Source organism: Zea mays, chromosome 2, assembly GCF_902167145.1.
Source record: "Zea mays cultivar B73 chromosome 2, Zm-B73-REFERENCE-NAM-5.0, whole genome shotgun sequence".
Lineage (NCBI taxonomy): Eukaryota > Viridiplantae > Streptophyta > Magnoliopsida > Poales > Poaceae > Zea > Zea mays.
Genome location: NC_050097.1, coordinates 57,610,166 through 57,630,795, shown reverse-complemented (window position 1 = coordinate 57,630,795; position 20,630 = coordinate 57,610,166). Strand labels below are relative to the sequence as shown.

Below are 20,630 nucleotides of genomic sequence, written 5' to 3'. Positions count from 1 at the left end.
ACGCCGATCGGGTTGCGCCGGCCGATGTCTCCGGCGCCACCACGGGCATGCCATGGCGTTCAGCCGTTCACACCCTGTTCCTTTGGGCCCAAAGCTACCTCACCACATCGACCACCGGGCGGGGAAGGCTACCCCTACCCACCAGCGCGCACCGAGCCGGCTGAGACGTGTGGCGGAGCTTGCGCGACGCCACTGGCGGAGGCGCCCTCGCGCTGCCACGCGCCCACGCCGCGTGACGGTGCGCGGCTAGTGCTCGCCGCACCGGTCGTCCCGGGCCATCACGAGGTCGCCGCACCTACACGCTCGACGACACTATATAAGAAGCGGCCAGCCCACACAGCTGCGCACCGATCACAAAACCAATCGCGGAGATTCAATCACGTACGTATACACACGGCCACACGGGCACGTAGCTAGCTAGCAGTCGTAGCGTGACGATGAGGGTTCTCTCTGTTGCGGTCGCTCTGGTCGTGGTGGTGGCCGCGGCCTGCCTCGCCGCGCCGCGGGGCGCGGACGGCGCGGGCGAGTGCGGTGCGACGCCGCCGGACACGGTGGCGCTGAGGCTGGCGCCGTGCGCGTCGGCGGCGGAGGACCCCGGCTCCGCGCCGTCCGGCTCCTGCTGCAGCGCGGTGCACGCCATCGGGAAGCAGAGCCCCAGGTGCCTCTGCGCCGTCATGCTGTCCAACACCGCCAGGAGCGCCGGGATCAAGGCCGAGGTCGCCATCACCATCCCCAAACGCTGCAACCTCGCCGACCGCCCCGTTGGCTACAAGTGCGGAGGTAACCAAGCAAATTAACAACCACTACTAGTCTATACACTAGTTTCTTACTCCTGTTGCTGCTGCTCTTCACTCTTCACTTCTTGCTTGGAGTGCATGCAGCACTACCCACTGAATGCATGCGTCTCTGTCTACGATTCTTCTTTTATTTCTTTGCAGATTACACTCTGCCATGAGCGGCGGTGAGGTCTCCAGGCCGGATTTGCTGCATGGCATGCCCGAGTATCACCGAAGCGCGAGCTCTTGTGTCGAGCGAGTCCGTGTCTGTCAGTCAGTCTCTATGTGTTGCCCATAATAAACAAAGACATGCGAGTACCAGACATGTGCAACTCTAGTAGCATGGTGCGTGTATCACTAGGTACGCGTACTCGTATAGTTGTGTTCAGTTCAGGGTCTATAGAGATGTAGCCCTGCATTGTCGAAATAAATACTGTGTCCACTCGTTCGTGAAATGAAAAAAAAGGCTTGATGCTCGACTAACTAAACGAGTGACCAGAGCCAAAACATAAAGATTTATATCCTAGATGATAAAAAAATAAGAACATGTAATATACCGTCCTTGCGGTACAAAAAATCAAGGCACCTACGACGTACTGTCTCTGGTTTTGAGCACAGTTACGTTGTTTTGAAGCGACGCGGCCTCATTGAGAGACTTTCTTCTGACAACTTAAAAGTTCAACAACAGATTTGAACAAAAATAACTTCATAGAAAAAGGAGCAGCAGTTGAGAGATGGAACCTTTCTTGCCATACTCACAAGCACGAGAAGAGTTGTATGGCCTCTGTTTCCTAGCTAGTGCCTGAAAGATTGTACATAGACGCTTTCGATTCAAGCCGCATCTTATTTTATTGGATAGAACAGTTATTCGATCTATCCAATAAGCACAGATCATATCAAATAGCGCATCCTTCATTTCATATGTAGCGTTATTTCGTACCGATCTATGCCGGATACTAAAAATACTAGTAGAGTGCTCGTGCGTTGCTACGGTTCGTGTCTCTTCAAATACGTTATTGTTGAAACATTTTTAAGCTATTACATTTTTTCTATAACATTAAGAGTGGGAAAAACTTAACATACTTTCGCAACCAATAATTGAATAATAATTATGCTTTTTATAATTCAGATAGATTAATGAAGGAAATACAAATGATAATGGAACTCATAAATCTTTATACCAAATATTTATACACGTACAAATTTCATATCATTGTAGCAGCAAAAAAATAGCTTGGTAAGCATAAACCTAAATGTTCATATGATGGCAAACGCCTATGAAGCAAACACTTCATTGTACATGATATTAATCTGGGTAGGTGTACCAACTGATTCGTTGATATTCTCAATTGTTGTGGAAATGAGAACTTTGAGATTCCTTGTAGCTTTTGCACGTGACATGGTCACATATATAGTTGCACATGCAAGAGCACCAGATTAGGTAGATAAATACGGATATGAGACATTGTTTGTCCTTGAGCTTTATTGATAGTTATTGCAAAGCTCACTCTAATATAAATTTGTTTTCTGTTAAACACGAGGGTATATTTTATCATGCTGTTTGCACCAAACCCTGGCTAGGTCTAGGATACTGTTTTGGCCGAAGGGCTACATAAAGAAAGTATTCGGCCGTGAAGTAAATAAACATGTAAATAGGAATAGGCCGTTTTACCGAAAATAAGTAATACATTAGATGTCAATGTAAGTTAGGAAGTGCTTATCACTTTAGCCCGTGAGGCTATATATTGTAACATATATTCTCATGAATAGAGAAAGAAGTCATTCGTTCACCAAAACAATGGGTGCTTCTCATCCTCTCGGCGCATCACCGGAAGCCATTAATTCACCAAGTAGCGGGTGCTTCTCATCCTCTCGATGCATCGCCACCCCTTCCCCAAGGGTTTTCCAAGGTAAGTGTTATTTTGTACCGATCTATGCCGGATACTAAAAATACTAGTAGAGTGCTCGTGCTTTACTACGGTTTGCCTCTCTTCAAATACGTTATTGTTGATACATTTTTAAGCTATTAAACTTTTTTATAACATTAAGAGTGGGAAAAACTTAACATACTTTCGCAACCAATAATTGGATAGTAATTATGCTTTTTATAATTCAGATAGATTAATGAAGGAAATACAAATGAAGGAGCAGCAGTTGAGAGAGTGGAACCTTTCTTGCCATACTCACAAGCACGAGAAGAGTTGTATGGCCTCTTTTTCGTAGTGCCTGCCAATTGGAAATGAGATGACTTGGCAACAGATTTAAACAAAGACATGCGAGTACCAGACATGTGCAACTCTAGTAGCATGGTGCGTACGTGTATCACTAGTACGCGTACTCGTATAGTTGTGTTCGAAATAAATACTGTGTTTTCTCGATATATAAGATCGATTGGGAGATATAGTAGATGTTGTACAATACAATCCATGTCTCCACTCGTTCGTGAAATGAAAAAAAAAAGCTTAATGATCGATTAAAGGGGTGTTTGAATGCATTAAAGCTAATAATTAGTTGTCTAAAAATTGTTAGTGTGATTAGCTACCTAACAAATAACTACCTAAATATTAACTAATTTACAAAAAATAGCTAATAGTTGAACTATTAGTTAAGGTGTTTGGATGTCTCAACTAATTTTAACCACTGATTATTAGCTCTAGTACATTCAAACATCTCTAATTAAACAGAGTGGTCAGGGCTAGATATAAACATTTATATCCTAGATGATAAAAAAAATAAGTACATGTAATATACCGTCCTTGCGATACAAAATCAAGGCCTGTCTCTGGTTTTGAGCACACTTACGTTGTTTTGAAGTGACGCGGCCTCATTGAGGAGGTTGAACAAAGCCCGGACTTTCTTCTGACATCTTAAAAGTTCAACATCAGATTCGAACAAAAATAACTTCAAAGCAAAAGGAGCAGCAGTTGAGAGAGTGGAACCTTTCTTGCCATACTCACAAGCACGAGAAGAGTTGTATGACCTCTGTTTCGTAGTGCCTGACCATTGTACATAGACGCTTTCGATTCAAGCCGCATCTTATTTTATTGGATAGAACAGTTATTCGATCTATCCAATAAGCACAAATTATATCAAATAGCGCATTCTTTTGTTTCATATATGGCGTTATTTTGTACCAATCTATGCCGGATACTAAAAATACTAGTAGAGTGCTCGTGCGTTGCTACGGTTTGTGTCAATACGTTATTGTCGAAACATTTTTAAGCTATTAATTTTTTTTATAACATTAAGAGTGGGAAAACTTAACATACTTTCGCAACCAATAATTGAATAGTAATTATGTTTTTTTATAATTCAGATAGATTAATGAAAGAAATACAAATGATAATGGAACTCATAAATTTTTATACCAAATATTTATACACGTACAAATTTCATATCATTGTAGCAGCAAAAAAATAGCTTGGTAAGCATAAACCTAAATATTCATATGATGGCAAACGCCTATGAAGTAAACACTTCATTGTACATGATATTAATCTGGGTAGGTGTACCAACTGATTCGTTGATATTCTCAATTGTCGTGGAAGTGAGAACTTTGAGGTTTCTTGTAGCTTTTGCACGTGACATGGTCACATATATAGTTGCACATGCAAGAGCACCAGATTAGGTAGATAAATACGGATATAAGACATTGTTTGTCCTTGAGCTTTATTGATAATTCTTGCGAAGCTCACTCTAATATAGAAATTGTTTTCTCTTAAACACGAAGGGTACATTTTATCATGTTGTTAGCACCAAATCCTGGCCGAAGGGCTCCATAAAGAAAGTATTCGGCCGTGAAGAAAATAAACATGTAAATAGGAATAGGCCTTTTACCGAAAATAAGTAATACATTAGATGTCAATGTAAGTTAGGAAGTGCTTATCACTTTAGCCCGTGAGGCTATATTTTGTAACATATATTCTCATGAATAAAGAAAGAAGTCATTCGTTCATCAAACTGTGGGTGCTTCTCATCCTCTCGGCGCATCACTGAAAGCCATTCATTTGCCAAGTAGCAGGTGCTTCTCATCCTCTCGACGCATCAGTGGAAGCCATTCATTTGCTAAGTAGCAGGTGCTTCTCATCCTATCGATGCATCGCCACCCCTTCCCCAAGGGTTTTCCAAGGTAAGCGTTATACTGCCCTAATGTGGTCTCTTATCGTGTCAGGTCGGCATGGTGTCACCACCTTACCCTGATAGATCTTGTGCTATACGTTGTTGTTAGAAAGATCTACTAGTTACCTTGTGTACCTTCAATTTATACATTTACCTCTATGCTTCATGCTATTAGGTTGATTTTACACCACCACATGTGTATCCCTTTACTGGTTGTCACACTCCATGACATGCTAATTACACATAGGCATGCGGCAGCTCGGATGCTCGATACACATATGGCACCCTACTTTACATGGTTAGTCTCGTTGTTTACTTCGGTTGGACTTTTTTAAGGTCCTGATCCATGTTCACGTGCATGGCCAACAGTTCTCAGTGGCAAATGTTCCTAGGTTTATTAATATGATACATGTAGTAGATTGATTTGGGATGTTCCAATAGATGGTTTACTTTATATCTGGCCCTATATTTGGTTAATGGTATGGGTAATAATGGTACTCCTATGGCCCGCTACTCCCTTCTTGGCCATGCACATAGCATGCATCGCTCTAGAGTAAGCAATCGACTTAATCATGCTTTAGGCACGTTTACTTTCATCAACAGTCACTTTTAGTGCATGATTACATTTATTGTTACATTAATACCCAACCTAGAACAGAAACGACCATCCGCTCAAGGAGCTAATCATGGCAAACCTCATAGGTCGATCCACACGATCCGATCGAAATTTAACATTTAGTTGATTGTTGTGCATTTGCAAAGTGGTACACCGACATCAACTCCCCCTTCCTAGTTGTCGGTCAAGCCAGGCGGCACACAGTGAACCCCTTGCCTAGAGCCACGGTCAGGAGGGACAATCGTAATAACAAGCACAACTATTGGCTCCTCTGGTGTGTCCACTGCCAAGGAGACCCCTTGTAGGTTCCCGCGATGATGCATGTCATGGACACAAAGGTATATATGGAATGAATACTCTCTTTGAGGTGTTGCTTTCTCAATGCCTCAGTCTAAGTCCACTTCGCATCCTGTGAACTACAAACATAAATACTTGCAAACATATTAGTCCACATGTTATGTTAATCGTCAAACAACAAAATCAATTAGTCAAATAGGTTGAGGTCATTTTCCATACAGTCTCCCCCTTTTTGATGATTAATGACAACACAACCAAAGCAAGCAAATATTAAATACAAAAATGAAATATACAATGTACTTGCTAAGGATACACGTGCATAGGCAAGATATATGAGATGCTAAATTGAAGGATATGTTGTCATTTAGAATTGAAACATCATTCTTGCATATGCAAACAATCCCCATAATGAGTGGTTATGAACTTAAGCCTCCCCCTAACTCCATAATCCTCATACTTCCTATCTTGGACCAAAACCAACATAAATAATCAATTAAAAGATTACAAAATTTTTAAAAATTAGTTTTGGTATTTGATATACTTTGGTCTACAAATTTCTCCCCCTTTGGAACTGAAAGTCGCCTAGAGGGGGGTAAATAGGCAAATCTGAAATTTATAAACTTTAAGCACAACTACAAGCCGGGTTAGCGTTAGAAATAAAAGCGAGTCCGAAAGAGAGGGCAAAAACAAATCAACCAAAGAAATAGAGCGGATGACACGGTGATTTGTTTTACCGAGGTTCGGTTCTTGCAAACCTACTCCCCGTTGAGGTGGTCACAAAGACCGGGTCTCTTTCAACCCTTTCCCTCTCTCAAACGGTCACTTAGACCGAGTGAGCTTTTCTCATTAATCAACGGGTCACTTAGACCCCTTACAAGGACCACCACAACTTGGTGTCTCTTGCTTGATTACAAGTTGCTTGAGAACAAGAATGGAGGAAGAAAAAAAGTGATCCAAGCGACAAGAACTCAAATGAACATAAATATCTCTCTCACTAGTCACTATTTGTTTGGAGCGATTCCGGACTTGGGAGAGGATTTGATCTCTTGTTTGTGTCTTGGAGTGAAGTCTAGAGCTCTTGTATTGAATGCAATGGTTGAAAACTTGGATGCCTTGAAGTGTGGTGATTAGGGGGTATTTATAGCCCCACCCACCAAAATGGCCGTTGGGGAGGCTGTCTGTTGATGGGCGCACCGGACAGTCCGATGCGCCACCGGACACTGTCCGGTGTGCCAGCCACGTCACCCAACCGTCAGGATTCGATCGTTGGAGCTCTGACAGGTGGGGTCATCGGACAGTCCGGTGGTGCACCGGACAGGTACTGTTCACTGTCCGGTGCGCCTTCTGGCGCCTGCTCTGACTCTGCGCGAACTGTCCGCGCACTGTAGCTGTGTTAACCGACCGTTGAACTCGAGCATTGCACTGGCGACCGTTGCTCCGCTTGGCACACCGGACAGTCCGGTGCGCCAAACCACGACAGTCTTCGGTGGGTTTTGCTCCTTTCTATTTGAACCCTTTCTTGGACTTTTTATTGGTTTGTGTTTGAACCTTTGACACCTGTAGAACTTATAATCTAGAGCAAACTAGTTAGTCCAATCATTTGTGTTGGGCAATTCAACCACCAAAATCATTTAGGAAAAGGTTTGACCATATTTCCCTTTCAGGAATCAAACACCGAAAAGGAAGACATGATAAAGCATATAGGAAGCAATAAAGCATTTTGCGCCTCTCAAAAAGATTTTCTTCCTTAAAAAAGTTTTCTCCATTTGATGAAGTAATCTGCCCCAACGCCCGTCTGGTAGGGTCGCAATCCTCTAGACCGGTGTCACCCTAGGTTTAATTATTATTTATTATAAGATTATTGTGTTAATTGGAACATGTATCGACCAACTGAAAATACAGTGCTACCACAAGGATGGAATAGGACGTCCTTGGCTAATTAATTAGGAAAGCTAGTGTGAGTTAACCCTTTCTTGAAAGGGCAAGCGGGTGGAGTGCAGGTATAGGGAGGTCATCGGGTCAGACAATCTGTATAGCTTTTTGGACAAGGGATTCCTATAACGCCTTTGGCCCGGAAACCGCAGTGGGTTCTCTCATCTAATGGAACTTTAGAAAGGTCTCGCGGTGGATCTCTAGCCATTTACCTTGAGAGTGTCTTAAGGGTCTTGCAAACCCTAGCTAAACTGGAAACATGTCTTATAGGTAAAGATGTGCAAACTCTGCAGTGGACACTCTCACGATCAAGAGCGGAAGTTTCCAACTTTTTAAGGACAAAGGAGTTCAACCTTGTATTTTCGTGCGGGTTGTGGTGCAAGTGGAAAAGGCCCCGTTTACGCTGGTCCTCCGTACTCCATGGTACAGCAGCAGGCAACTTGTCCCCATCCTCCACCTCACGTTGCCACTCCTGGGCTTCTCACAAAACAAGTCTCGAGGTCCAGAAACGCGGAGGCCCAGATGCATTTCGGCCGTCCATCAGAATCGTAAGCAAACGCAACTCGACAACAAAAGTCCGCGGGTTCTGTCTGTCCTGCTGTGCTCCTTCCTAAATCAGCAAATCCTATCTTGTCCGCTGCCCCCGCCGCCCCGCGGTTGGGTCGTGTCGTGTCCCCACCTCGTCTTCGTTCTGCTCCTACCAATTCCAGTCCCAGCCATCCGCCCGCCCAACTATGGCGGCAACGGCTCTGCTACTCCCCAGCCTCGCGGCGCTCACGGACACGCCGCGCCGCGCCCACAGGTTGCTGCAGCCGCAGCTCCAGCTCCAGCGCGGCTCCCTTGTCTCTCGGTCCCTCCGGCCTCCGCGGCGTCGGCGGCTCGCGGTCTCGGCCGTGCAAGAGACGAAGGAGGGGGAGGCCAAGACGGCCGACGAGATAACCGAGAAGTACGGGCTCGAGTTCGGCCTCTGGAAGGTAAGCGGGGGACACATCCAGGCAGCCTCCGAAGCACATGTGATGTGTGAGCTGAACGAATTTGTATTGCGCTCTGCGTGGCTGCAGGTGTTCAGCTCCAAGGAGGAAGAGGGAGGCGAGGGGAAGAAGTCGCGGACGGACCAGGCCAAGGAACTCCTGGCCAAGTACGGCGGCGCGTACCTGGCCACCTCCATCTCGCTCTCCATCGTCTCCTTCACTCTATGCTACCTCCTCGTCAGCGCCGGCGTCGACGTGCAGGACCTGCTCGCGAAGGTGAGCTGCTGCCTCCCCCCTCAAGCCAGCTGTGCTGTGCAATCGCCTCGCCAGCTGTGCCCTCGGCTCACAATTCAGGCCACGTATGGAATGTTCCTTTGCGCGTTGCAGGTCGGGATCGTGACAGGGGAAACCGGAGGGAAGGTCGGGACCTTCGCGTTGGCCTACGCCGCGCACAAGGCCGCGTCGCCGATCAGGTTCCCGCCGACGGTGGCACTGACGCCGGTGGTGGCCAGCTGGATTGGCAAGATCAGGAAGGGCGGCGACTGATGCGCCGCCACTCAAGTACACTTCTCACTGAATCATGTAGTCTATGCAAATAGCTATACATAAGCTTATATAGGTGTTCTACTAGCCGGTGCCAGCGAATCTATCTGGTGCTGCTTTTGTAAAAGCTGTTCGATGACGATTTTGAACAACCAGTAATGAATGACGAGTGGAGAGAGTTTTTGAACTAGAAGCTGACAATGCAGTGCGGTTGCTTCAGAGTTTAGCAATGATGTTTGCACTTTTCATAATGGATTTTGCTGATGATGCTTGACATTACTTTCTACACATCTAGCCAGCCTAGACACAATATGTACACAGAAACTGTGGCACCATCCAAATTCCAAAGGCAGAATCAAATGGACATAAAACCTGACCCTTTAAAAGCTGGAGGAGTGCACCTCTGTAACCAGCGGTTTAGTTTATGTGTCTGATTGAAGCATTGTTCTGCTTCCAAGCCATAGATACGCTGTACAAGCCACCAAACGTGTCACAGCAACAGTCCACAACAAAAGGCCTATCTCACCAGGCACATCTTGCCCACTGCAATCCTGGCTTCCACACAGAAATGACGCGTGAATTGTAATGAGCTCAGTTCGTCCCAAAACATCCAGCACTGTATCATCTTCTTTCTTGCCCATGGTTAGAGCCCACAGCCGTAGCCTTCAGGTGGCTGCTGGTTGAATGTCCCTGGTGAGCTCACCTCTTCAGCTAGGAAATCGTTGGGGTCTATCTGATCCAACTGCATTTCTGCTATTTACCATGTCAAGTAATACTTCACTTCAGAAATTGCAAGTACCTATGAAAATTATTGTAGATGACATTTAAACAAGACGTCATGAATACTAGTTCTGGAGAAAAGGATACGCTGTGTTCTCCACATATCAGTGATGCTAAACATCACAGTCTGTGAGCAGCCAGTAGTCCGCTCCACTCTGAGGAAGTGCAGTAGGACCATGAATAGCTAAGTCTACTATTTGCTTTGATCTTGTCAGGCGGAAAAGATACAGCAATGTGCAAACCCAATGCTCTTCACAATAAAAATGGTGCAATTAAAGGGATAGAAAGAAATCAAGATGCAATTTAAGAGCGTGTATGTAATGTACTAATGTAGAACTGGAGTTCTGATTTCTGAATTGTGTGATTCTTCTACGAAATATTAAGGCTTGATGTTCTCAGTTAACTGATGAGTGATGATTATGGAATGCCTCAGCTTCACCTTGTATAGATACTATATATATAATATAAAAAGTTAAGCTTCATAAGATCAAATCTAACTTACCTCAACATCTGAAGGATTAATCTTCCTCAACACTCCTTCAGAATGACATGGGGCATTTAGATCTGGAGTTTTCTGGATCTTCTGAGCCTTAGGCACCACCTCCTCTTTTCTACTCCTTTGCCAAGCTCTTTTTGTTCTGGGGCATTTTATGGAGCCATGCTTTGCCACATTTGTGTGCCCTGCGGGTGCTGCAGCATCATCCAGCTTTCCCTCCATTTCTTCTTCAGTTTTACTAACAATATAGTAAGGATGTATGTCAGATAACTTACTTTTTCCAGCAACCAGCTTCAAGAGAAGATTCAAACATTACCTAACTAAGTAAAGATCAATTGGACCCATTGTACTCCGTACTACTATTCTATATCTCCTTTGAAGGCTATCCCCAGTCATCTTATAAAATAAATGAGCTAAAGTTATGAAATAGTTAATGATGACTAAACATGCAATGCATCGCATATTGAGATATCGACTGGTCATTGTTTTCCTGGCTACTTACCACATCAGGATTGGGCACTTCCAAAGAAGACCCATGAGGTGCTTTTATTGCAATTAATGTTTTGTTCTGCAGAAGTGCAGATTGAAAAAAGGTAATGAGTTCACACCAGAATCAACTATCCTTAGTTATTTTTGGTATTAAAGACAGCCTGAATAGTCAAACATAGGATGAAATTTACTCTGAATAGTCAGAAATAATATGAAATCTGGAAAAGGCCATAATTTGGGATTTCTTTAACATGTAAGCAAACCTGAAAGCAGGGCAACCCCTTGATGTCATCTTCAGTAAGGAATAGCCACCTAAACATGAATAATAGACAATTAGACATGATTAAAAAGTGAAACAGTGACAGCAATATGCAAGTATCTTGACACAAATTAATATGATTACCTCTGGTTGCCTTCATCTTCAGTTAAGTCCTTCAGCTTTTCCCGTATTTTACTGCAAGGAGAAATACTTTAGACCGTATTACCATTCTCATTAAAAATAGCAGCATTGAGAACTGCAGTCAATAGTTTCGCAACCTCCAGTGATTACCAACCTTATATGTTCGTCTAATGCTTGCTCCTGTAGATTAAGGTTTTCAAAATCTATCTGCAAAGAGATTACACCAAGTGAAGCTTAGACTTGGGCGCGTATCATTTCTAGGTACAGGGACATTTACAATGTGTTTGATAATATGGACATGATTAAATGAAACAGAAAGAGCAAATACAGAAATAAGTACCTTCAGAACTGAAAGATCATTATCCAAGTTAGTTCCCAATTCCCCCAAACCCCTGTAAAATCATAAGATTAGCATGTCGCACCATATAAACATAACTTTGTAAGTATAGAAGGCAATGCTCACTTCCAACATATTCTGTTCTTCAACTTCTTTTTTATCAAACCAATCCCTTCAAGGACATTTGTAATGTCATACATACGCCTCTTACGAACCTGAGTTTTCATAGTCACGCTGAAGCTTGCAGCAAGACTCAAGAGAAACAAAGAGAAATGCCGGCTTAGTAAATGAGGAAAAGTTACATACACCTAACATCTCTGCTGTGCTGTTCAAATCTAAAATCCCATCTTGAGCCTCATTGAGCAGATTGATAAACTTTTTTGTCAACAGTGCTGGAAAAATATCATATATTCACATAAATACGTGTCGATAGAAGAATTCATATGGAACAAAAAAATAGTAAAAATAATTGATATGAAACAATGTAATCAGAATGGTAAATCCAATAAGCACCGCATGGACTATTGTAAAAGTCAATCATATGAGAGCGCTAAAAATCACCTAATGAATTGTCATACCGACAACCAGCAGGAGTAGGTGGGTTGCCAGGTGAACCTGCTACAATACAAAGACACGTGTATTTAACTATCAGACAGACAGAACAAATACATAAGAGGAGGTTGTAAGAAGAAACTATGTTAATGTAACCAGAACCAGATCAACGAATTTATACTTGCCAGCATTTAACGTGGCTGCCTGAGGTGCAGCTTTGGTGCGTTCAGACTTTGGCTTGTATTTCCTAGCAGTTTTTCCAGAAATTGGGGTTTTTCGTGGACTGTCAACTCCATGAATGAACCCAGAACTGACAATACTCCATCCGGTTGACTCAGCAGTGTCATATTCTCCATAGGGAGCTTTTCTTTTTAGCTTGACATAAAAGGAGGAAATGTATTAGTGACGGCGTACGCTTGATATAGCCACAAGTGGTAGACTGCAGGATGTGCTAAACTCTGACAAAACTTCAACAAGTGCCATGACACATATTTGAGATGCTAATGAAAGGCTATAGAGATCTTTTGTCTCAGCCATAAATATCTGTTAAAAAAAGACATTACAGTAGTCCCTGATCCCAAATAAACTGTGTGGAAGGAATAGATGCTTAGAATATACAGACAGTATCCTGAGTTCCTGACAGTGACTACTGGCTACCCAGTTATTCCAAGGTAAAGATCCTTCTCAGAAATTTCAGAGTGTGTATAAAAGCTAACATCAATGATTTCAAGTCGCCTAGTCGCCTGGTCGAACCCTGGGACCGACCAGGCGACTAGTCGCGATTAGGCGACGACTAGGGCGACTAGTCGACCCCTAGTCGGTCCTAGTCGGTCCCTGGTCGTCTTACACTAGTAGCTATACTTATATAGGTATATATATAAATATACATGTATACATTATATAAATTAGAGACTGCAGTAGTGCAGCAAGCTGCAGGACTCTAGGAGAAGGGGCAGGGACGCAGGGTGTTGTAGCCGCCGCCCGCCGGTGTGGCTGTCGGCAATCAAAGTCCAGGACTGCAGGGGCGGTGCAAGAGAGGAGAGGAGACGTGCAGAGAGCCAGAGACTGTTGGCGGGTAGGTTAGAATAGGAGAGGAGAGGAGACGTGCAGTGACTGTAGATGGTCTAAAAAAGGCCCAATAACTAAACCCTAGCCGGGACGACCAGGACACATAAGTCGGACGACTAGTCGCCCTAGTCGACGATTAGTCGGACGACCAGGACGACTAGGTTGTCTGGTCGAGTCGTCCAGCAAATCGTGTACTAATTACCGACCAGCCCGACTAATCGCGATTAATCGCGATTAGTCGGACGACTTGAAATCATTGGCTAACATGGCTATATTTGTGGAGTTTCAACATAAAAGTTCTGCTAACTATCCAAAACATGCATGTTCCCACAATAATTTGGTACCAGGGGCGAATGTATGTGAGACCATCGGGGTCGGACGACCCCGACGACTTTGCAGCAGCCGCTTGTGTCCAACGATTTTTTACCAGCCAAGACACCGGTAAAATATAGATACGACCCCAGCAGCCCATTAGCACAGCCCATGTAACTAGCACCTTGCTAGCAGCCACTAGCCAGCAAATGAGCAAAATAGGAAGCGCAGCCTGTAAGCCCAATAGTGATTGGCCCATTAGTGATTCACGTACGTTGCCATTAGGAAGTCCTACGGCCGTCGTCCCTTGCATCGCACAGATCATGTTCATCTGTTCGACTTCGACTGTTCCTGTCGCGACTAGGCGACTCCAGACTCCTGACGGCGACTCTTTGAAACTCCCTCAAGACGTCCGTTAAGGCTAGGCACATCCGCACATGTACATGCTATCAGGTAAATTCAAGTCCGGCCAATCCAAAGTTGTCAATTTTGCCAGTTGCCAGACTCGTACTGATGAACACCATACTCATTTAATTAGTTAGGGTTTTGTATTTTTTTTCAGAAAGATAATATAATCAAAATTCAAAAGACAGAAGCAAGTAGGGATTTTTACCTTCCAGATTCAGCAAAGCTCTCAAGTCTTGACTTCCTGTATTGTTTGTTCCAGCAAAATGACAAGTAAGGAATAAATTGATTTTTAATCATGTGCGCCATGCGGCTGTTTGTGCATTCAATATTTACAGTGTTTGATTTTGTATTATTGTTGACTAATTAAATAGGCAACCAAAGCACATTGGAACGTTTTTTGAAAAGAAAATTAACCCCAGCAAGTGACAACGAGAATCCAGAGGGAGGCATTTCACGAAGAGATGACAACGATAGTCCTGATGTTGATGGAGGCACATCAAGAAGAGGTCCAAATGCACCAAACACCAACTGTGGTACTCATCATCCTTTACGGATCTCACGACATGAGGTAAATTTTGATGAGCTTCCATATGATCCAGCAGATAGAAGGAGAATTTCAGATTATATAGGTGAAAAACTACAAAATGAGGTAAGACGAAAGTATTTGATTAGAGGCCCTTTTAGGCCACCACCTGGTTTTAAGTATCCACCGAAGATGATAGCTGGGTTTCCACGTCGGTTTCAACCTGATTGGTTCAAAGAATATGATTGGCTAGAATATAGTGAGAAGGTGGATAAATGTTTTTGTTTATACTGCTATTTATTCCGAGATTGTAATGAGGGCCAAGGTGGGAATGACGCATTTGCAAAAGATGGCTGGGATGGCTTTAACAAAAAGGATAGGCTTCAAGATCATGTAGGCACTCGGCCTAATAGTTTTCATAACACTGCAGTTAAAAGATGTAACAACTTGATGAAGCCTGAAAAATCCATTGGTGCTGTTCTCAACAAGCAGAAAGATGTCACTAAAGAGGAGTATCTTGTTCGGTTGAATACTTCTATTAATGCTGTCCGATACTTGTTGCATCAAGGTTTAGCCTTCCGTGGTCATGATGAATCAGAAATGTCCAAAAATAAGGGAAATTTTCGAGAGTTAGTGCGGCTTTTGGCAAAACAAAATGAGAAAACAAAAAAGGTTATTCTCAGGAATGCTCAAATGGTGGCTCCAAATATTCAGAAGGATATTGCAAGTTGTTTTGCTGAGGTGAGAATTTTTTTTATTATTTCCAATTAGATTACGAGTAATGTTATCTTTCATATAATACTTATTTAGGTCAGCTAATGGTGTCTATATTTTTTCAGATAATAGTGAAGTCTATTATTGAAGAAATTGATGGCGATGTATTTTGTTTAATGGTAGATGAGTCATCCGATGTTTCTGGCAAGGAACAGATGGCAGTGGTTTTGAGATATGTGGACAAGCTTGGGATAATAAAAGAGAGGCTTATCGGTGTTGTTCATGTGAATGAGACCTCATCATCATGCCTCAAATCAAACATTGATGTTCTATTTGCTAAGTACGGATTGAGCATAAAACAAGTTAGAGGGCAAGGTTATGATGGAGCTAGTAACATGAGAGGTGAGTTTAATGGTTTGAGAGCTTTAATCATGAGAGAAAATAGCTCTGCATACTATATCCACTGTTTTGCACATCAACTGCAGTTAGTCATTGTTGCAGTAGCTAAAAAGAATGATGATATTTCTGATTTCTTTGACATGGTATCTCTATTGATTAATGTTGCTGGAGCCTCTTGCAAAAGAAAGGATATGATTCGAGAAAGTCAACAAGAGAGAGTTAGTAAATCAATAGGAACTGGAGAACTTAGTAGTGGAACAGGATTAAATCAAGAACAATCACTTCAAAGAGCTGGCGACACTCGATGGTCATCTCATTACAAAACCCTTAAGAGGCTAAGTAGTTTGTTCCCTGATGTTATTGAAGTGCTTCAATATGTTGAAAAAGAAGGTCCAAATGATGCAAAGCGACGTCAAGCTCGCGGTCTCATGGACTATCTTAAAGATTTTGACTTCGTGTTCCACTTACAATTAATGTTGCTTATTTTGGGGCATGCTAATTTGTTGTCACTATCATTGCAAAGGAAAGATAAAGATATATTAGAGGCCATGGCAGAGGTGAGATTAACAAAACAAAAGTTTCAGCAAATTAGAGATGATGGTTGGGATTCTTTGTTAGGGAATGTATTGTCTTTTTGTGAAGAATATGGCATCTCAAAGTTGGACATGGAACAAGAATATATTGATCGACACAGGCCAAGAAAAAAGACCAACCGCACCAACTATGAACACTACAAATTTGACTGCTTGAACCCAGTTATTGACTTGCAGCTTGCAGAATTTAATGATCGTTTCAATGAGGTAAATTCTGAACTGCTTACTCACATTGCTGCTTTTAGCCCCAAGAATTCTTTTGATGCTTTTGAAGTTGAGAGTTTGATGGAATTGGCTAAGGCATATCCTGATGATTTTAACCCAAAGGAGCTAAATGATCTAAGGCATGATCTTGGCATTTATATTGACAATGTGAGAGCAGATGCAAGATTTGCTCAACTGGACACCATTTCCGAGCTTGGTAGGCTGATGGTGGCAACAAAGAAACACCTTGGTTTTCCTTTAGTGTACCGGCTCCTCAAACTTGTGCTAGTTCTTCCTATTGCCACAGCATCAGTGGAAAGGTGTTTTTCAGCAATGAAAAATGTGAAGACAGTTCTACGGAATCGTATCGGCGATGAATTTATGAACGATTGTGTCATTAGCTTTGTGGAACAAGAATTTCTAGATGCAATTCCAAATGATGATGTCATAGTTTGCTTTCAGAATATGGATGACCGTAGCCGTCGTGTCAAATTATGAGAGGTAATTAATTGCTACTGTAGAAAAGTTAATTTTATTACAATATGTTATTGCTAATATCATTCAGTTATGCATGCTTAATTTTTGTAATATTTGATTGTTATTTTTAGGCAAAAGTATACATGGTGTTATAGTTATACTACTATAAGCCAATAAAGCCATATATGTTGGGTCATTAGTCTGCTATGTTGACCCCGTTGGCAATTTATCCTAGATTCGCCCCTGTTTGGTACTCAAACCTTTAATTAAAAACACTCATAATGCTCCAAGGTGATATACTCTGTTGCATCAAATAGAACTGGTGACACTACAGATCAGCATCCAGAATGTTTTTAGGTAAGGGAATGAACCCTCGATTCAACTCTCTACATCTAAGATGCACATGGACATATAGGGGTGAAAACGGGTAGGGTACCCGAAACGGGTACCGGATACGGATACTGATTCGGGACCATTTTTCGGATACGGATACGGGTATTTTTTAGATTCGGGACGAATACGGGTAATACCCGGATAGTATGGCTTCGGATTCGGGTCGGATACGGAGCGAGTACTACCCGGTAAATACCCGGATATTCGGGTCGGATACGGGTACCCGGAATTCGGGTACCCGTTTTTTCTTTTTCTGCAAAATAATATAGTTATAAAATCATAACTTTTACAAATGAAATCGGATGAAGATAAAGTTTATATGAAAATTGTAGAGCTCGAAGAGATCTATAACTTTGTAGTACATCACATTTTTGTTTAAACATATCTTTAGGCCAAAATCATTAAAATAATGTCTAAATTTATATCAAAATAATAGACTTTATCATTTTCATGTGGGGACTTAAGATTATATCCACGTGGGAACTTAGGATTATCTTTTTATAAACTATTTATTAATATTGGTAACTTATTTGCAATTTTCGGTCGACGCTACAATATTTTTATGAATTTAATTGTATTTTGATGATTTTCTACAACAAGAAATTAATAATACACCAAATAGCCTAAAAAATTCATGAATTTTTACGGGGACACAACATATATCAAAGTGTTGGTGTTTCAAAAACATTTGGACTATAAAATCCACAAGATGTTGGTGTTTCTTCTATTCTACTCCCACTTATTGCGTGAGTTACATGTGAAATCATTTTATATATCGAAGTTTCAACATAATTAATATTTCACTTATCATTTTCATGTGGCGACTTGAGGTTTTATTTGAATAGAATGTTTATTTGTTTTGGTAAGCTTTTTGCAATTTTGGATCAAAACTAGTGTATTTATGAATTTTAATTATACTTTGATGATTTTATGTAGAAAGAAATTAATAATGTATAAATAGCCTCAGAAATCTATGAAATTATACGAAGGTACAACATATGGCCACATATAGTCATAAAAAATAATGGGACCATAAAATCCACATGATGTCAACGTTTCTTCTATTTTATTTCCACTTATTGCGTGAGTTACACGTGAAATCACTCTAAGTATCCAAGTTTCAACATAATCAATACTTCACTTTACCATTTTTACGTGGGAACTTGAGATTATCTTCTATTAAATGCTTATTAGTATTAATTTACTTGCAATTTCGTGGTCGAACAAGAATATTTTTTGATAACCAATTAATGCATTATCCGACAAGTATCCGATATCCGATCAAATAATATCCGTATCTGTCACTTATCCGCCCGGATAAATATCCGGTCCCTGTATCCGTATCCGTCCCGTTTCTAACTATCCGTATCCGATCCCGAATCCGTTTTAAATACATTAGGGTAGGATACAGGATGAGCTAATATCCGTCCGTATCCGCCCGTTTTCACCCCTATGGACATATTTGTAGAATCCAGCACAAGACATGGCAGCCTGTAGCAACAAAATAAGTGGGCAAAAAGGATAACAAAACAGAAGCGGCTGAATTGAGAGTTTTCTTCCTGCATCGTGCTTGCAACTAAGCGAAACAACAGTGAGCACAAATATAAAATTAGCACGAAACACAGTAATCTAAACTGGCCCGACAGGCACCCAATCCTGCTCCCGAAGCAGTTCCGAAGCAACTTGCAACCCCATGTAGGTTTAGGAACATAGCATGTAGCATTAGCCGTGAAAACCAAAACCCCAAACCTCAAAACTCACAGCAGGCCAATGCCCTTATCCACATGATAATCCTACCCGATAAGTAATTAGGAAGACGGCTGCATTTCGGCTACATGAAGGCCGATTCTCCCGCAAAACCCCAAAAATTCCGCGCCAAACCCCGATAAAAAAGCAAACAAATCCGTAAACTGTAGACTAAGCGCCAACTCACCGGCGTCCTGACGAAGATCCCCTCATCAACCTCTCCGCGACCGCCGGAGGTCGCTGCCGCTGCAGCGGCAGGTGACAACGACGGCCGGGGGAACTGGCAATACTCGCCGAGGGCAGTCTCGAAGGGCGGACGCTCCAGAGAGTGCCGCGTGCACCGCTGTAGCGACTTCACGATCTTCCGCGCGACCGCCGGCCGGGCGCTTTCCGACATGGTGGAGGGAGTGGCGGCGCGTGCTTTTTTTTGTCTTTTATTTCGAAAGGTTTTCATATATTAGTTCTTTTCGTTTCAATTCATAAAATGAACCATTCAATTCATAAAATGGACCCTTAACACGACTTCGTTATCATTGACGTCGAGTTACGTCTCTCGCCAATATTGATGGTATCGAGATCTCGACGCGCTGACCGCCTATATAGACCTTGGTGCCATGACTATTAGCGTCAAGTTTGGCGCCGTGGATCTTGGCATTTTATCGCTCCACGGCTTGTCGATTTAACTGCACTCTCCTCTCCCACTCCTGCCAGTATGTCATCGAGTACTACGAGTGAGGTAAATAGAACTAGGCTACCCGTTTTGTCCTCTCCAAATCGGCGTCTCACCTCATCCTAGCCCGTCGTAACCAAATATTTTTGGATTTCCAAAGTCTGATGCTGGAATAGTGTCGCTAAATATAGGCCCGTAGCTGGAGAAATAGCAGCTGCAGCAGCCTCGTGATCAGGAGACAGGTCAACCATACGGTCGTGCACGCAGCTCAAGGTAGCAGCTCCTATGTTATTCATGTCAACAACAGGAATAGGAATACATGATGACTCTTCTGTGTTGTGGACATGCATGTGCACATAGCTCAAGGGAGCTCAAAGGAATGATTTTGGTGCTTGACGACCATCACAATCATATGTACTAACTAGTTTTCTAAGTCTTTGATTCACATGTTCATAAGATCAAGTCAGAAACAGCTCAAATCCAGCCAAATAGGGGTAAAACTTGGAATAAAAGAATTAACAGTAGTTCTATACTTTGGATAAATTTTAAATACCTCTAGGAATCTATTTCATACGTCTAGAGAGGTTGGAAAGCTCAGATTCAACAAATCAATCTTTTGGAGCTAGTTTGAGCCAAAATAGGAATATGAGTTAGAGAAATCAAAATGTTCAAATTCCGTGACTTATACTATTTGGATGGTCTCTAATATGTTTGCCTAAGTCACCAGTGTCCAAGAGAAGGGCCAAGTGATATCAAAGAAGAAATACCCAAGTTTGACTTTGTCTGCTCTCTTTTGGTGCACCAGTGGTGCCCTA

At 42.4% G+C, this 20,630-nt stretch overlaps 3 protein-coding genes across 4 annotated transcripts; 2 read left to right on the top strand and 1 right to left on the bottom strand.

Moving 5' to 3' along the window:
* Window positions 1-346: 346 nt before the first annotated feature.
* On the top strand, window positions 347-1,259 carry LOC100284997 (uncharacterized). Its single transcript, NM_001157892.2, has 2 exons — window positions 347-780; window positions 939-1,259. Exons 1-2 carry the CDS (start codon window positions 438-440, stop codon window positions 953-955), a joined length of 360 nt encoding a protein of 119 aa, NP_001151364.2. The 5' UTR covers window positions 347-437; the 3' UTR covers window positions 956-1,259.
* Window positions 1,260-8,399: 7,140 nt separating this feature from the next.
* LOC100276592 (uncharacterized) lies at window positions 8,400-9,444 on the top strand. Its single transcript, NM_001150344.2, has 3 exons — window positions 8,400-8,714; window positions 8,802-8,987; window positions 9,099-9,444. The coding sequence occupies exons 1-3, from the start codon at window positions 8,475-8,477 to the stop codon at window positions 9,255-9,257; spliced, it is 585 nt and encodes a 194-aa protein (NP_001143816.2). The 5' UTR covers window positions 8,400-8,474; the 3' UTR covers window positions 9,258-9,444.
* Window positions 9,445-10,334: 890 nt separating this feature from the next.
* LOC103648671 (transcription factor E2FA) lies at window positions 10,335-19,580 on the bottom strand. Of its 2 annotated transcripts, NM_001402557.1 has the most exons (12): window positions 19,333-19,580; window positions 12,494-12,683; window positions 12,318-12,374; window positions 12,063-12,148; window positions 11,883-11,971; window positions 11,760-11,811; window positions 11,574-11,626; window positions 11,423-11,473; window positions 11,283-11,331; window positions 11,033-11,098; window positions 10,847-10,926; window positions 10,335-10,768 (listed from the first exon to the last, which is right to left on the bottom strand). In NM_001402557.1, exons 1-12 carry the CDS (start codon window positions 19,540-19,542, stop codon window positions 10,528-10,530), a joined length of 1,224 nt encoding a protein of 407 aa, NP_001389486.1. In that variant the 5' UTR covers window positions 19,543-19,580; the 3' UTR covers window positions 10,335-10,527. The 2 variants fall into 2 exon arrangements, with proteins under 2 accessions (NP_001389486.1, NP_001340130.2); NM_001353201.2 differs by lacking the exon at window positions 10,847-10,926.
* Window positions 19,581-20,630: the final 1,050 nt, after the last annotated feature.

Bases quoted from the DNA above. Each gene is read 5' to 3' on its own strand.
- LOC100284997 (NM_001157892.2), top strand. From the start codon at position 438: ATGAGGGTTCTCTCTGTTGCGGTCGCTCTGGTCGTGGTGGTGGCCGCG.
- LOC100276592 (NM_001150344.2), top strand. From the start codon at position 8,475: ATGGCGGCAACGGCTCTGCTACTCCCCAGCCTCGCGGCGCTCACGGAC. The intron at 8,715-8,801 runs GTAAGCGGGGGA...GCGTGGCTGCAG, and splicing joins TCGAGTTCGGCCTCTGGAAG to GTGTTCAGCTCCAAGGAGGA. The intron at 8,988-9,098 runs GTGAGCTGCTGC...TGCGCGTTGCAG, and splicing joins TGCAGGACCTGCTCGCGAAG to GTCGGGATCGTGACAGGGGA.
- LOC103648671 (NM_001402557.1), bottom strand. From the start codon at position 19,542: ATGTCGGAAAGCGCCCGGCCGGCGGTCGCGCGGAAGATCGTGAAGTCG. The intron at 12,375-12,493 runs GCAAGTATAAAT...TTTGTATTGTAG, and splicing joins GGCAGCCACGTTAAATGCTG to CAGGTTCACCTGGCAACCCA. The intron at 10,769-10,846 runs GTAATGTTTGAA...CTATATTGTTAG, and splicing joins ATTGATCTTTACTTAGTTAG to TAAAACTGAAGAAGAAATGG.